This window comes from Lampetra fluviatilis, chromosome 27, assembly GCF_964198595.1.
Source record: "Lampetra fluviatilis chromosome 27, kcLamFluv1.1, whole genome shotgun sequence".
In the NCBI taxonomy this organism is placed as follows: Eukaryota; Metazoa; Chordata; class Hyperoartia; order Petromyzontiformes; family Petromyzontidae; genus Lampetra; species Lampetra fluviatilis.
Genome location: NC_136301.1, coordinates 11,027,636 through 11,042,652, shown reverse-complemented (window position 1 = coordinate 11,042,652; position 15,017 = coordinate 11,027,636). Strand labels below are relative to the sequence as shown.

Genomic DNA, 15,017 nt, shown 5'->3' with positions numbered 1-15,017 from the left:
TCTTAGGTTTTTTCGGTAAAACCTAAGAATATGAATCCTTGCAGTCACGAAAGCTTCAAATCTAGAAGTAAACAAATCACTTAAAATGTACAAATAAAACTACATTATTTTGAGGTACAGTATTCACTTATTAAATTAACAAGATGAACACATCCACGACACTGAGAGGATTGTTGGATGCCTGAGGTTAAGACCCGAATATCTATCTGGCGACATCTAGCGACTGTTTATGCGTTTTGCGCCATCACTTTTTAACAAACAGCCGTTAACTTTTATCAGCTCTCCGAAGCTGTTATCCCTTTTAACTCTCCCGTTAAACGCCCAAGATCCCAGTGGACCCCGACCTAAAGGGAGCCAAGGGGGTAGATTTTTAAGCGGCGTTTACCTGCTGCCAGAGACGAGAGATGGCCGGGAGGCGAGCCCTGGCTCCAAGCGTCTTCACCTTCGCGCTGGTCGCCGCCTCTGCCCTCCTGCTCGTGGTGTTGGAGCGCCAGTGGCTGTCGAGGGCGACCAAGGAAGGCGCGCCCTCGCCGGTAGAGCGGCCAGGCGAGCTAGGGGGGCCCGAAGGCGACGTAGGCCCTGAAGCGGACGCGTTGGCAGAGGTGGTGATATTAAAAAATATATATATTCATGTTACGTTTATTGCTTTCGATTGTTTGGTGAATACAGACATGTTTCGTTCACAAAGCCACACTTCTGCGGCTGCATTCTGATTTGTGTAGCTGTGAAACTGCGGCATAAGCCATCACAGTCACTCGTTCAACGGCGCCCATACCGCCTCCTTATACCGTTAACTACCCGTGAAGTTCACTCGCAACTCACTTACGATTATCTAATACCACCTTCACTGGTGCCGTTAGTTGCTGGCCGCTTGGCGTTTGCGGGTTAGGCAGGGTCCTGTGCTCCATGTGATGTTATGCGGGCCAGCGTGTTTGTCCCATTCTCTTCACTGATGTGGGCAAGTTGTTTCTCTTTTACGTCAGCGAATTCTGAAATGAAATTCGAATTAGCAGTACGACACAACAATTAGGATCATAATTGTTATTTCTAATTAAGACTGGAGTACATGTGGTTTAGTTGGGCCGGTGATGCTAAGCAGGGTGGAGCCTGGAGAGGTAGTTAACGTCTTGGTGGCGAGAGGTCGTGGGATTGACACTGATCCCTGCTGTATATTTGGAGTTTGCATGATCTCCCCGTGGTCGCGTGGATTTTATTCTCAGGGTTTCTCTCCACGTTTATAAACATGCGTTTAGAGCAGGGGCGGGGAACCTTTTTTTCTGCCAAGGGCCATTTGAATATTTATAAGATCATTCGTGGGCCATACAAAATTATCAAATTAACAATTAGCCTGTTATATTTGGTCAAACATTTAATTAACTCGCCCCTAATGTGATGGCTGGAACTTCTCTTTAGTGAGGCCTGTGATGTTAGCTGGTGTTGATGATGTTGCTACTTGCAACTGCTTTTCCAGGTTTGCTCCTAGATTTATTGAATTTCGAGTCCCACCTGCGGTTGCTTTGGCAGGGCCAGACCAAATGATTTCGCGGGCCCTATACGGCCCGCGGGCCGGACGTTTCCCACCCCTGGTTCAGAGTATTTGGCTGCTATAAATGTCCACGTTAATGGCCAGGTCGCTTCTGAAAAAGAGCTTTATAGCTCAGTGGGCAATACCTGGCAAATAAAAAATGTGTTTAGTTTAATGCTTGGATGGGCGACCATCCTGCACAACAGGATTGTTATAGGCTGATGCAAAGCCACGTTTTGAGCAAGGGAGAGCATTGCAAAGCAAAATCCACGGGTGCACTCCAGCACAGTAATTATACGTGTTTCCACGCCTTCAACATTCACCCAGAATGGTGAAGTATGGTCAAATAATCCCCATGACGTGCACGACGCCCTCATCTAGCATTGGGCTGACAAAAGGGCTGTATATAGGGTGGGTTCAGGTGACCTGGAACACAACTATCATGATGGAGGTAGCAAGTTATTAAATGGCACGTTTAAATGACAACTCGATACATGATGTCCCCGAGATGCGCACGTCCTACCTACGAACATTCACATTTACGAACGAAACACCATAACATATTATTTTTTGTCATTTGACTTGAGAACGTTCGGTCATACTTATGAATACCCTTCTGACAAGCAAGCCAGTATCAGGACTCAAGTTAAGTCAAAATAAAACGTATATTTTTCTTTTCATGTTACTGTATGTCTGGAACCACATATTTTACAGACAAACTAAGTTGCCTCTATGGTAGCAGTTACATTGGAGAAACCAAACGACATGTCTCGGACCGCATCCGTGAACATAAAGCAGACCTGAAACACGGTAGAACAAACACCTCAGCCGTGGCAGATCATTGTTACAATTCAGTGGGCTCACATGACATTGACTTCTCCAAGACAGAGGTTCTCTGCAAGCCATCTGGCTACCATGAGAGATTCGTTCATGAGGCGATCCACATATACAAACACAGAGACAATTTCAACCGAGAAGATGGATTCTGGCTCAGCAATCATTGGAAGGACGTAATGAACCATTTCGGATCTTAACTGATTGTGTTCACGTTTACGGTGACTTTCAGACCGCAGTCCACTCACTGGCATTGACTATATATCTTTTATTCCCCGCAGGGAATGGGTTCTTTGCTCCGCTGCAAGTCTCCTACCACCACTCTCCCATTGACATAGTTCGTTGCTTCCTCTTAGTACCTTTCACGCGACGGTCAATGGTATAGTGTATAGCAGATTGTATAATAATAAATAGTATAAAAGTGTAAAGTTTAATATAATGTATAAGGTATCGTAATTGTATAGTGAATATACAGCAGTGTGGTATACAGTAGGGTGGTTAGAATAATACATAGTGTAATATTACAATGTATAGTCTAAGGTATAGGGTGGTTTATAGTAATGCAGTATATAATTTAATGTTGGGTTTGTCTATGGCAGTATATAGTAAGGGGTAGACCCGTATGATGTAAGAGAAAAAAGTTTAGCTGGAGGCATATTATATTTTTTGCGACATAGAATTGTAATGTATGACTTGCTGTTAGTAGCTCAGCTTATTGGAGAGTATATTTAGTATATTGATGATACTGATGTAGTTTATATTTTAGTTTTTTTACGTGGTGGTTTAGCTGCTGCAGCTCCTTTATTATTAAAATTTCTTCCCTCTATTACTGCTAACCCTACTCCCTCCCTTTGATTCTGCTAATCCTGCATACTGCATAATGCACGGGCACAATATGACTTTGAAACCCCCCCCCACCTCCTACGCATTCCACAAGTAGTGACTAATCCCATATCTGCATTTCCCATAAATATGCTAAATTCCTCTTGATGTGCAAATTCATTTGTCATGGCGCCCCTTCCCCCTCCAACCCAGCTTAAATATACGCTGCCAAGCCTGGTGGTGCCCATTCAGATGCTGTCTTTCCGACAGACCTGTTCTTCACCTGAGGACGGCTGCTTGCGTTGTGGCCGAAACGTCGTGAGAATTATTTTATTATGTTTTATTTTTATTATTTTATTATTTCCCTTCTACGTGACTTTACCAAAAGAACCTAGAAGATGAATCCCTGCAGTCACGAAAGGTTTAAATCGAAAAGTGACGAAGATCTGAAGTATTCGTAGGCCTCCTACTAGGTCAACTCAGCCTTAAAATTAATACCTGATGGGGTGTGTGGACATTGGCACTGAGGAGACAAATGCAGCTGGGTATGGTTCTGACCACACCACCTACTCGTGTTCTGAATTGTGCTTTGTAGGTGCTTGCTAACAGAACTTGCCCCAATGGTCTGTTAAGGCTGTACGGGGGATCTTAGTCCTGTAGTCATCGTGTTAACACATCTGACAGTTCACCAGCATCGGAAAGCCTGACTGCTGCTAAGATACTGTGTGTCGAAAACGGCTGTGGAGTTTGCTTGCACTGAATCAATGCTACTGAAATGATTCACTCCCACAAGGCCATGGGGGCGATGGGCTGTTGTAAAGAATACGTTAAAATTACTTGCGGAGAGACGGACGTATGAAGGAGGCGTTATTGTCTGCTATGTGTGTTTCGTCGTGTAGGTTGCATGGCGAGCCCGTAACGCGTCTATAGCTGCGGGCTGTAGGCGCGACGCCCTGCCCCGCTCACTCTCCTCCCTCCCGCCGGGCGCTCGCTCCCTACTGTTGCGTCACGTGCTCGTAAACGACGAGTACCGCTTCCTCTACTGCTACGTGCCCAAGGTTGCCTGCTCCAACTGGAAGCGTGTCATCAAGGGTGAGTGTTTCCCCGGACGTGGAGGGGGTAGATTCGTAATGGCCATGTCGGGAGGCACTTTAAGCTCCCACTGCTGAGGTCCCGGGTTTGTGCCCTGGGTCTAGGTGTCTTTCCCTATTACTGCTTTCAAAGTGGCCAACGGAGCTGAGTTGGGGTTGTGCCGAACCAGCTAGGTACAGTTCGGAAGACTCGCAGTCTTTCAACTGCAAAAAGTCAAGCCATGATTATGTCACACAAAATGAATATGTTATTAGCCCGGCCCCTGGCTCTGCTTGGCCCCGAGTCAGATACAGATGCTTGTGAGGCTAGCTGTTTGGTTCTGGCTCGGCTCTGAAAATAGCCGGTGGAAAACTAGTACCATGAGCACCTGGCACTGGCTTGGCGCAGATATGCCTATGGAAAATCGGTATGGACGTCCCGCTCTTTCGTTCACAGAGTTCATAATATCTGTGATAAGAGATTTGTGACATCAGAACTGGTCCTTGTCCTCCCTTGGGTCAAGTCAGCATTGAGTACCTGGTGCGGTGTGTAAACAGCATTGGTTCTGGAGACAAAGGTGGCCGGACGCAGCGTTGACCACACCCCCATCCCCTCCTGTGCCGTGGCGGTCTTCATAGGTGCTCGCTGGCAGCACTTGCCCCAGCAGTCTGTGTAGGCTACACGGGGGATCTTTGTCTTTGTAGTGCTAAGTGGAGCGATGGATTCGCTGAACCAAGCAGGCAAGATGGATCACAAGCGCGACCTCCTGTTCCTGTCAGACTTTACTGCTGAGGAGATTGACTATCGACTAAAGGTGAGAGAGGCACAGGTGGCTGAGGGTTGATGTTCATAATGGCCGTAACAAGTTTGAGGTTTAGTAGTAGGTTTTTACCCTTTTAAACTGGTACAAAACTGACACCTTTATTCAAGGAATCATGTTTGCAATAACCACAACACAAGTAGTCAAAAAAGCTAACAAAAAGAAGCAACTCTGATAATGATAATAATATGCACTGTCCTTGAAGTTCATTGGTCCACACGCACTGTGTTTGAGTTGTACACCTTCTGGTGTCATCTGGTCCAACACCAATGGGGACTAGGCTCTAAAGAAAGCTGTCTCGAGTGTGGACCAATCAACATCAAGGACAGTGCATATTATTATCATTATCAGAGTTGCTTCTTTTTGTCTGCTTTTTTGACTACTTGTGTTGTGGTTATTGCAAACATGATGCCTTGAATAAAGGTGTCAGTTTTGTACCAGTTTAAAAGGGTAAACACCTACTACTATATTTTGCCACTGGTAAAAGAGATCTCATAGTGTACATGCTTACCCTGAGCTTTCAATACTCTGATATTGCACTGTGTTTGAGTTGTACGCCTTCTGGTGTCATCTGGTCCAACACCAATGGGGACTAGGCTCTAAAGAAAGCCGTCTCGGGTGTGGACCAATCAACTTCAAGGACAGTGCATATTATTATCATTATCAGAGTTGCTTCTTTTTGTTTGCTTTTTTGACTACTTGTGTTGTGGTTATTGCAAACATGATGCCTTGAATAAAGGTGTCAGTTTTGTACCAGTTTAAAAGGGTAAAAACCTACTACTATATTTTGCCACTGGTAAAAGAGATCTCATAGTGTACAAGTTTGAGGTTCACTGGTCAGCGGTGTTTTCACCATGCGATCATTCAGCCATTTGCTACCCTGTATGCCGGCAGTCACAAAACTCTGCTATTACAGACACAACCTAAACACATTTGTCAATGACACTGTAGCTTTAAATATAAAATATATTAATATCCAACATTTCGGGTCATTGCCCAAAACGTCGTCTCTTCCATATTTTTTTCTTTTAAGGCCACAGTGTCATTGACAAATGTTCATAATCAACGATTTTTGGGTTTAGATCGCGTTATTTATAAATGTGTCGTAACCCTCCACCACCCGACACGGCCAATCAGTAAAAAAAAGTGTCACGTTGACAAAAGACAAATAGTTCACTGCTTTAGCCCACCGGTGTGTTGAAGCGTGAAACCACAACATTTACAATTTTGGTTTCACGCTTCAACACACCGGTGGGCTAAAGCAGTGAACTATTTGTCTTTTGTCAACGTGACACTTTTTTTACTGATTGGCCGTGTCGGGTGGTGGAGGGTTACGACACATTTATAAATAACACGATCTAAACCCAAAAATCGTTGATTATGAACAATATTGGTCGCGAAAGCCTACGTGTTAAATTGACAAATGTGTTGAGGTTTTTGTCATTTGTGCTCGTGCACCACTCTGTACGCAGTATCACCGCATAATCTGCAATGTTGGGTCATCGCCAAAATGTGTTTGTTTTAAAGATCTCCATTTTATGCATTTGACCTGGGTCATGATGAGCAATTTGCAACATCGCTCGCTGTTAGGTTATTTTAGTGTTTCATTTCTGTGCTATGCCAATGTACGACTAGTTATGTTATTGCAATGATGATAATAATAATTGTGTTATCAGTGTAATTTAATATTCCAGGAAAGCTTCACTGAGTCTCAATATTTTCTTAACAAGAGGGTCTTCTAGGAATGTTTATATGTCTCTCTTTACTCTTTGGGAGCTATCTGTGTGTATGTATCTGTATTTACATATGGGGAAGCAGTAGTGTTGCGATTAATGCACAGCACTACGAACCCAGTGACCCGAGTTCGATTCCTGCTCACAGCCAACACCTGTGACAATTATTTAAACCGGTGCTGAGCCTCCTAGGTTGATTCAGCCTAAAATTAGTAATTGGTGCCATGTGTAAACATCGCAACTGGGGAGAGTAGGCCGGGCGTGGTGTTGGCCACCCACACCCTCGTGTGAGGTGCCGGCCTTCATAGGTGCTCACAAACAACACTTTCCCTAACAGTCTGTTCAAGTCTATATGGGGGATCTTCATCTTAGTTATTTTGTGTCAAACACAGCACTATTTCAAGTTCATGTTCGTGCGGGACCCACTAGAGAGGCTTCTCTCTGCCTACCGCAACAAACTGGGAGAGACGGTGGAATATCAGCGCCGCATCGGCTCACAGATTCTTCGCAAATACCGCCCGGTAAGTATCAATATTTCCACTTGTTAATACTTTCCATCTAAGTTTGAAAGCTTGCATGAGGGCTCTAACTCCATCCCACTACGCACAGCATCTTGAGATGTGGTCGAATTTAGACGCAACATAAAATGTTATTGTAATGTTTAGATCTCCACAGAGAGACCTGTAAAATCCCATAGAGATCAATATATTCAGATAGACACCTATGAGTTACTGCCTTTATATGAAACTAGCTTTACTACCCGGCTTCGCCCAAGACTTGGATTCTTGTCTTGGATCAATACACGGCCTACGTGGAGGGTGGGGCGGGATGCGTGACGTCAGCAGGCAACTGCGTAACGCTGCCGCATGCGGGTGACATCACAGATATGACGTCACCGTACAAAATATATCCATTATTGCGCCCCCCCCCCCCAAAATACAAAAGTCAATTTTTATATTTTTTGCATTTGTACAGTCTGGAAGCTACCCACATGCCAAATTTCAAGTTGCATGTCGGGAAGTATGCTAAACATTTCGAACAGACACACATATTCACAAATTTCCCTTTTTTATATATATATAGATATATTGTATTGTATTTCATAGACTAACATAGCTATAATAGACACAGAAACCAATTAGATTTTTTCAGATTGTAGATTTTATTTATTTCAGCAGGAAGGGCCCAATGAGCTTCTAGGCTCTGTTTCATGGGAGTCCTGTGACATTACAGATGCTGTACAGTGCAACGTCTAAGTTACACAGGTCGTGCTGCAAGCACCGAGTATTGGTCCGTGCTTTACATGTTACAGGATTAAGGAACTAGTCGAAAACGTAAACAACAAAACATTACTTCCGGCACATTCTGTTAAAAGAAAAAATAAAGGAAGGGATAACATTTAAACTTAACAATGCAAACACAATCAGTAACCGGGAACTTTAAATGTTAACATATATACAGACCTATACACTCACATAGAGACAAATTACTGCTACTATGAAATAAATATTCCCGCTGTTTCTTTACTGTGTCTTTGGACTCGGTGACAGTTCAACTGCTATGTAAATCCACATTATTCCTTATTTTATTGTTTTAAGGATCCGATATCCAGATAGCTTACCACGGATTATAATTAGAGTTGCTGTGATCTGACAACCCCTGGGACTGTGCCTGCTCAGACATCCTGTATCTCAGAAGTTGGATCGGCCATAACGTGGGGATCAACAGTCGTGGACATATCGATGCCAACAGTGCAGAGTGCTCTGGTAGCAATGATTACCACATCCCTCGCATGGTTGGCATTAGTGCAATCAACTTATCCATGTTTAAGTGTTTTAAAAGTAATGCGATCACCATGATTACATCATGTAATTAATTGACATGTTGCCACAATTATTTGTAAAGCAAACAACATAGTTTGCAAAGCAATCATTTAATTGGACAATAGCTATTTATATGGAACTTTTAATTAGAGTGAGCAATATCGTATATATTTAGGCGTCAAATTTATAAACATTCAAGTAGTATTAAAGAAGCTACGATATCATGGACCTTACATCGTACGATGTATCGCAGTATTGCCGTATCATGGTGATTCTATGCAGTGCAGTGCTCATGTACTTCCATTTTTATCAATCCACTGCTGGATGAGGGCCTCCCCACCATAAGGGGGTGTCCTGTCCGTAGCTCACCACGCTGGTCAGTGCAGGTTGGTCAAGCTGGGTAGCGGAGCTGCAGGAGCACAGATGTGAAATACAACAATGGAGATTTTGCTGCACTGCACTCTTTCTGACCACCACACAGCCCCACAGGAACCTATAATAACCCGTTGTACATGCCGTTCACCGGGGTCTTAACATCTCACTGAAATGTTTTCTTGTTCGCTGGTAGACTCGAGTAAGCACCACCTGGCTAGTAGTAGCCATGGCTATAATGAGGAGGTTTACTTGTCGTGGTGTGTGGGGTGGCGAAATATTTTCTGGATGGCTATCCTCGACATGCGCAGCTGAAATTAAGGTCCTGGTGATCACCCATCCCAGCACTATCCAGCCTCAGCCCTCCTTTGCTTCCTAGCTCTGATGAGATGAGGTACATTCTAGGAAAACCAGTAAGGTATGTTTTCACGTTTAATGGTGAAGATTGGAGGCGTTATTGCATTAGCCCTGTCTGTCCGTAAGATGAGGGCACGATAACTCTTCTGAAGATGATTCAAAACATTTGCATAAAGTTGTGCTGCTATTTGAGACTAACCCCTATATATGTTTTTACTTTTTTTTATCTTACCAGGTAAAGCCCACTGAGCTATTAGCTATTATTCAGAAGCGACCGGCCACAAATTATAGCTCAACCAAGTGGCTTATTACTTTGAAATTTATAGCAGCCAAATACTGTTAAACGCATGTTTCTAAATGTGGAGGGAAAAACCAGAGGACCTGGAGAAAAATCTATGCGACTATGGGGAAGAACATGCAGGCATCAGGGTCGGGATCGAACCCACAACCTCCTGCATACCAGGCGAGGGAGATAATATATTGCCAGTGCGACACTCGTATATTACATGTGAAGTCATTTCATTTCATCAAATGTTCGGCACAGTGTGACGTCATCTTGTTGTGCGGCTTGAAATATATGTTGACAGTACACCTATAGAACCCATGGTATGTTTTTTCTTCCTAGATTTTTTTGTGTCATTGTTCATGTGTGTGTGTGGTAGTGTGTGCGAAAGTGTACCTGGTAAAGTGGGGAGCGGTAGTGTAGCGGTTAGCGTGCTGCGCTGCGAACCTCGCGGATCGAGTTCGATTCCCGCTCAAGGCCAAAACCAGTGACGATTATCTGAACCGGTTCTGGGCCTCCCCTAGGTTGACTCAGCATCAAATGAGTACCTGGTGCAATGTGTAAACATCGTCACTAGGGAGACAAAGGCGGCCGGGTGTGATGTTGGCCACCCACCCCCTCGTGTGCCGTGCCGGCCTTCATAGGTGCTCGCTAACAGCACTTACCCCAACAGTCTGTTAAGCCTATACGGGGTATCTTTGTTTTTGTGAGAAGGTGTAGTGGTTAGCACCACTCCACTACGAACCCGGTGACACAAGTGACGATTATCTGAACCGGTCCTGGGCCCTCCCCTAGGTCGAGTATGCCTAAAATTATTACCTGTTGCAGTGTGTAAACATGGCCACTGGGGAGACAAATACGGTCGGGCATGGTGCTGGCCACCCACCCCCCTGTGTACCATCCCAGCCTTCACAGATACTTGCAAATAGCACTTCCCAACAGTTTGTTAAGGCTATATGGGGGATCTTTGTATGTGTAATGGGGAGTGGGTAGCAGTGGGTTAGCGCTGGGCTGTGCTATGAACCTGGTGATCCGAGTTCGATTCCCACTCACAGCCAGCATCAGTGACGAATAACTGAACTGATCCTGGGCCCTCCCCTAGATTAGTTCAGCCCTGAAATTAATACCTGGTGTGGTGTGTAAACATCAGCACTTGGGAAACAAAGGCAGCTGAGCGTGGTGTGACCACCCACCTCGTTTGCCTTGCCAGCCTTCATAGATGCTCGCTAACAGCACTTTACCCAACAGTTTTATCAGGCTAAACTGGTGACCTGTGTGTAGAACTGGCAGGGTGGCCCGGCCGATGATGTCACATTCACGGAGTTTGCGAACTTCATCGTCGACACCTTGGAGACCTCTGACCCCTGGCGAGTGGACGAGCACTGGGCACCCGCCACCTCGCTCTGCCAGCCATGCATCATGGGATACGACCGTGTTGGTACGATCGAAAGCGGGGGTGGGAGTGTGGCGTTGTGGTCGGGGCACGGGGGGGGGGGTGTTGCAGAGATGATGAATTGACATGTGCAAAGCGTCGTAATGCAAAACAAAAATTTAACATTTTGGTGAGTGTGAAAGAGCGTGTACGCGAGTATGTGTGTCAGTGTGACAGTGTAAACATTGGCACTGGGGACATAAAGGCAGCCGTGCGTGGTGTTGGTCCCCCACCCCCTTGTGCGTCGTGCCAGCCTTCATACGTACTCGCTAAAAGCACTTGCCCTAACAGTCTAATAAGGCTATACGTGGGATCCTTTGTCTTTTGTGTGAGTGTGCAGGTGTTTGTGGGTTATGTATACATACGTGTGCAATTGTGAGGATGCACCCCTGTGTTTGTACACCTCTCTGCCTGTGTGTACACGTCCACGTGTACCCATGTGTGTATGTGCATACAGGCTCCTACAACAGCCTGCACGCAGACGCCCGTGCCGTGCTGGCCATGGTTGGCGCTCCCCGTGGCTTTTCCTTCCCCCAGCGGCAGAGTTGGTACCGCCCCGTTACGCCGCAACTCCATGCCTACTTCCTGTCCACACTGCCGCAGGGTATGCTGGGAGAGCTCATGGACCGCTACAAGTTGGACTACCTACTCTTTGGCTTCGAAATGACTGATGGATTAGCACTAGCCACCGCCGCTCGGGAGACAGAGGAGGACGTTGTAGAGAGATGGAACTGAGTGGTTTTTTTTCTTCCAAATCTTGTTTTTTTGTCTTTTCCCCCCGAATTTTATCCCAATTGAGAGATCAACTATCACGCCCCTCTCGTGTCAGAGAACGGCCCGCAGAAGCGGACATTACAGAGCTACATCAGATATCCCTTCAGGTGACCTCTGGTGCACACAGTAAGGGGCAGCACTTTCTCACCGAACCCGCCACAGAGTAACGTTACAGGTATTTTAAATTCCCTGAACTTGAATGTCACCAAATTAGGTGCAGAACCAAGTTTAATACGATGGGTTTTTATAAAAAATGGGTTTTTATAAAATGTATTCATTGGAGACCGCGCTGAGGCCTTCCACTCACTCCACTAGAGAACCTGGATAATCACAGGCGGCTGAAAACCGGATTCAGATTCGAACCTAGGTTCTGAGCTGTGCCAACTCGGTGCTAAGGCTTTATTTTGAACTTTTTAAAAATTAATGTTCATAGAGTATATGTTACGAATTTACAAAATAAGTCCATCTTTTTATGGAAATTAACATGGATTTTCAGGCCGTCTGCCTCAGGGGGTCTTGCTGACCAATGTTGTTCACATCCTCGCAGCGGCTTTTGGCTAGCCATAGAACAAAGACGGTCACAGCATTACACGCTTTCAGATACACTTCTGTGGCTGTCTAGAACGCTCTTGCTTCCGATATTAGGAAGCCACTGCAGCTATGCACTTTTAAATATAAATTGAAATCTCATTTTTTTAGCACTGCTTTTTGTGTTTAGTATGTTGTCCTTCCCCCGCACCTCCGATTAGCATGGTTGGCTATGTACAGTCCGAAAGAAGTTCAGCATACATATATGCTGTTCCTGCATCTCCTACTCCCCCATTTCCTCCTACTACCTCCTCGCCCCATTTCATAGTCCATTCTCTCCTCCCTCTTCTCCTACTCCACTCCTCCTACTCTCGCAGCGTGGTAGTTGTCACATTGGGCAAGTTTCTTAGAATCCTTTAACCTCTGACTGACCCAGCAGTACGAATGGGTACACCACCATCAGTAGGCCTCGTGTCAGTTGGGTAAAGTGTGGGCACGATATTTGGCCATCGCGGAAGAGTAGGCCAAAGTGACCTCTATCAGGGCTCTAGATTTCCCTCCTGTGGAGGCTCTTTCCTCAAGCAGTGTCTCGAGCCATAATTTGCAGGGCTGCACCTTTTAAAGACAAGGTAACCCGTACAGCTTTTGACAGGCTGTCGGTGCAAGGGCTGTTAGTGAGTACATTTTAAACACACATGGACACGGAGATGAACGTCCATACAAAACCTGCCTGAGCGTTGAGGTTGACCGTGCAGTGACCGTAGCAGTGTTGTGGGCCATGACTTGACGTGCCTTGGTGAGTGACTTTGTTTTGCACGTCGATGATGAGATGAATGGGGGAATAATCCACTTTTTTAAGCTTCCCGACTAAGGTTGAAAACGTTTACACATTGGCTCTGTCAAACGACAATAGGGGAAGTGAGCAGGGCAGTACAACAACTCATGTAAACGTGATCCAATATGAACCACAGCTAAGAATGAGATTGTGTTTCTATTGAAAAACGCCAATGCATATGTCCCTGACAGCTGTTCCGTCGCCTTACACCAGTGGATTGACAGAGCCAAAAGCATGTATTTGCTCAAATCCGTAGGCCGAGATGCGATTTATCAATATGTTGATGACGAGGTTTTGTTTTAGACCAGGTTTGTGCCTTTACAACAGGGAGTTGCTGTTACATGATGCAAATAAATACAATGCAGTGCTTTGCCAAGAGTGGTGTATTGTGAGTGTTGTAAGTTTATTTTTGCAGAGCTTTTCGGTTCGAGAATCGGCGGCCACCCTGATTAATACTGTGGGTATACATTTTAACCATTGATAATACTGCTGGTGTATGTATGAACCATCAATAATACCACAGGTGTGCGTATTAAACATCGATAATACCGCGGGTATGCATATCAACCATTGACGTCCCTTCCACTTTAAAAGTGGATGTTTTTTTAATGAAGTTCAAAAACCAAACGTAACACAGTTCACGCACGTATAACGAAAACCAGCACAAAACTCCAAATGAAGATCGGTTAACAACTTGGGTTCGTCACCCGACCACAGCAGTGACAACGATCAGGAGCAGCAGATTAATGGGGAAGGGAAGATCGGGAGGAAGGGGAATAACGTAATAAAATAATATAAACGCCATGTCCAGATTTACTATTCTTGTTTCTCCCCTAGGAGTAACGATCACTCAGCTCTCACGTTAATGTTTCCGCATCCGAGTTCCCACATCTCTCCCCAGCCCCCATTGCTCCGAACACTCACGTCGGGTTCAATAGAAAATGGGTACCATGTCGCCTCGTACTCCCAATTCCTTCCCTTTCAGCTTATCGATCAGGTGTTCCAACCCTGCTAAGGCAAGGCAGAGCTATGCGCCAAAATACCACAAGCAAGGGGTTCATGATCTTTCCAATTCGCCAATATCGTCTTTCTTGCTAATATGTAAAGAGTTTGAAGCCCAGCATGTTGATGTCTCGATAGCCCCCTTTGGTAACGGCGAATGTTAAATATCACACGAAGTTTTTCCAAATAGAGCAGGCCCTGTGTGTGAGCATACGATATATACGATCCACGATAATCGTATCGTCATTCTGCGGTGGTGATTGTTGGCTTATCCCGATTGCATATTTGTTTATTTTTCGGATTTAGTTTCCTGCCGAAATATTAATAGTTCAGAAAATTGCTATTTGCCATTAATTCAGTGTTTTGTGAAAATCATTCTGAGTAATTGTCAGCATGGGGATTATACAACGGAATCATTTCCTGGCAGCATGTGCGTTTTTAACGTGCTATAGATCATAGAGTTACAATGATTACAAAATGTAATGGCAGGCTTATTAATGATATGCAATTGAATAACTATTGCAGGAATAATCATTTAGTATGTACATGTCATGTTAGCATTCTTGTAGCACTGGGCTATCATCACAAAGGAACGTGCTGTTACGTTTCACAGGCAGTCTGCAATACGTTTCAAAGTAGTAGGGGCAGCGATGTTGCTGCTGTGTGTAATCCCAATTGAGTCGTCGGCAGGAAATTGGGCAAATTTTCCCAGCACACAATGGCCTACTCGCTTCGAATGACGTCACGGGATCTTTAAAGTCCCATGTGAAGCAGACGGACTGTAGTATGCAAAAATAAGAATTGAT

General features: G+C 45.0%; 1 protein-coding gene across 1 annotated transcript; it reads left to right on the top strand.

Moving 5' to 3' along the window:
• Positions 1-249: 249 nt before the first annotated feature.
• CHST14 (carbohydrate sulfotransferase 14) lies at positions 250-13,576 on the top strand. The gene is made up of 6 exons (XM_078869229.1): positions 250-602; positions 4,081-4,273; positions 4,957-5,066; positions 7,198-7,326; positions 10,922-11,078; positions 11,530-13,576. Exons 1-6 carry the CDS (start codon positions 405-407, stop codon positions 11,805-11,807), a joined length of 1,065 nt encoding a protein of 354 aa, XP_078725355.1. The 5' UTR covers positions 250-404; the 3' UTR covers positions 11,808-13,576.
• Positions 13,577-15,017: the final 1,441 nt, after the last annotated feature.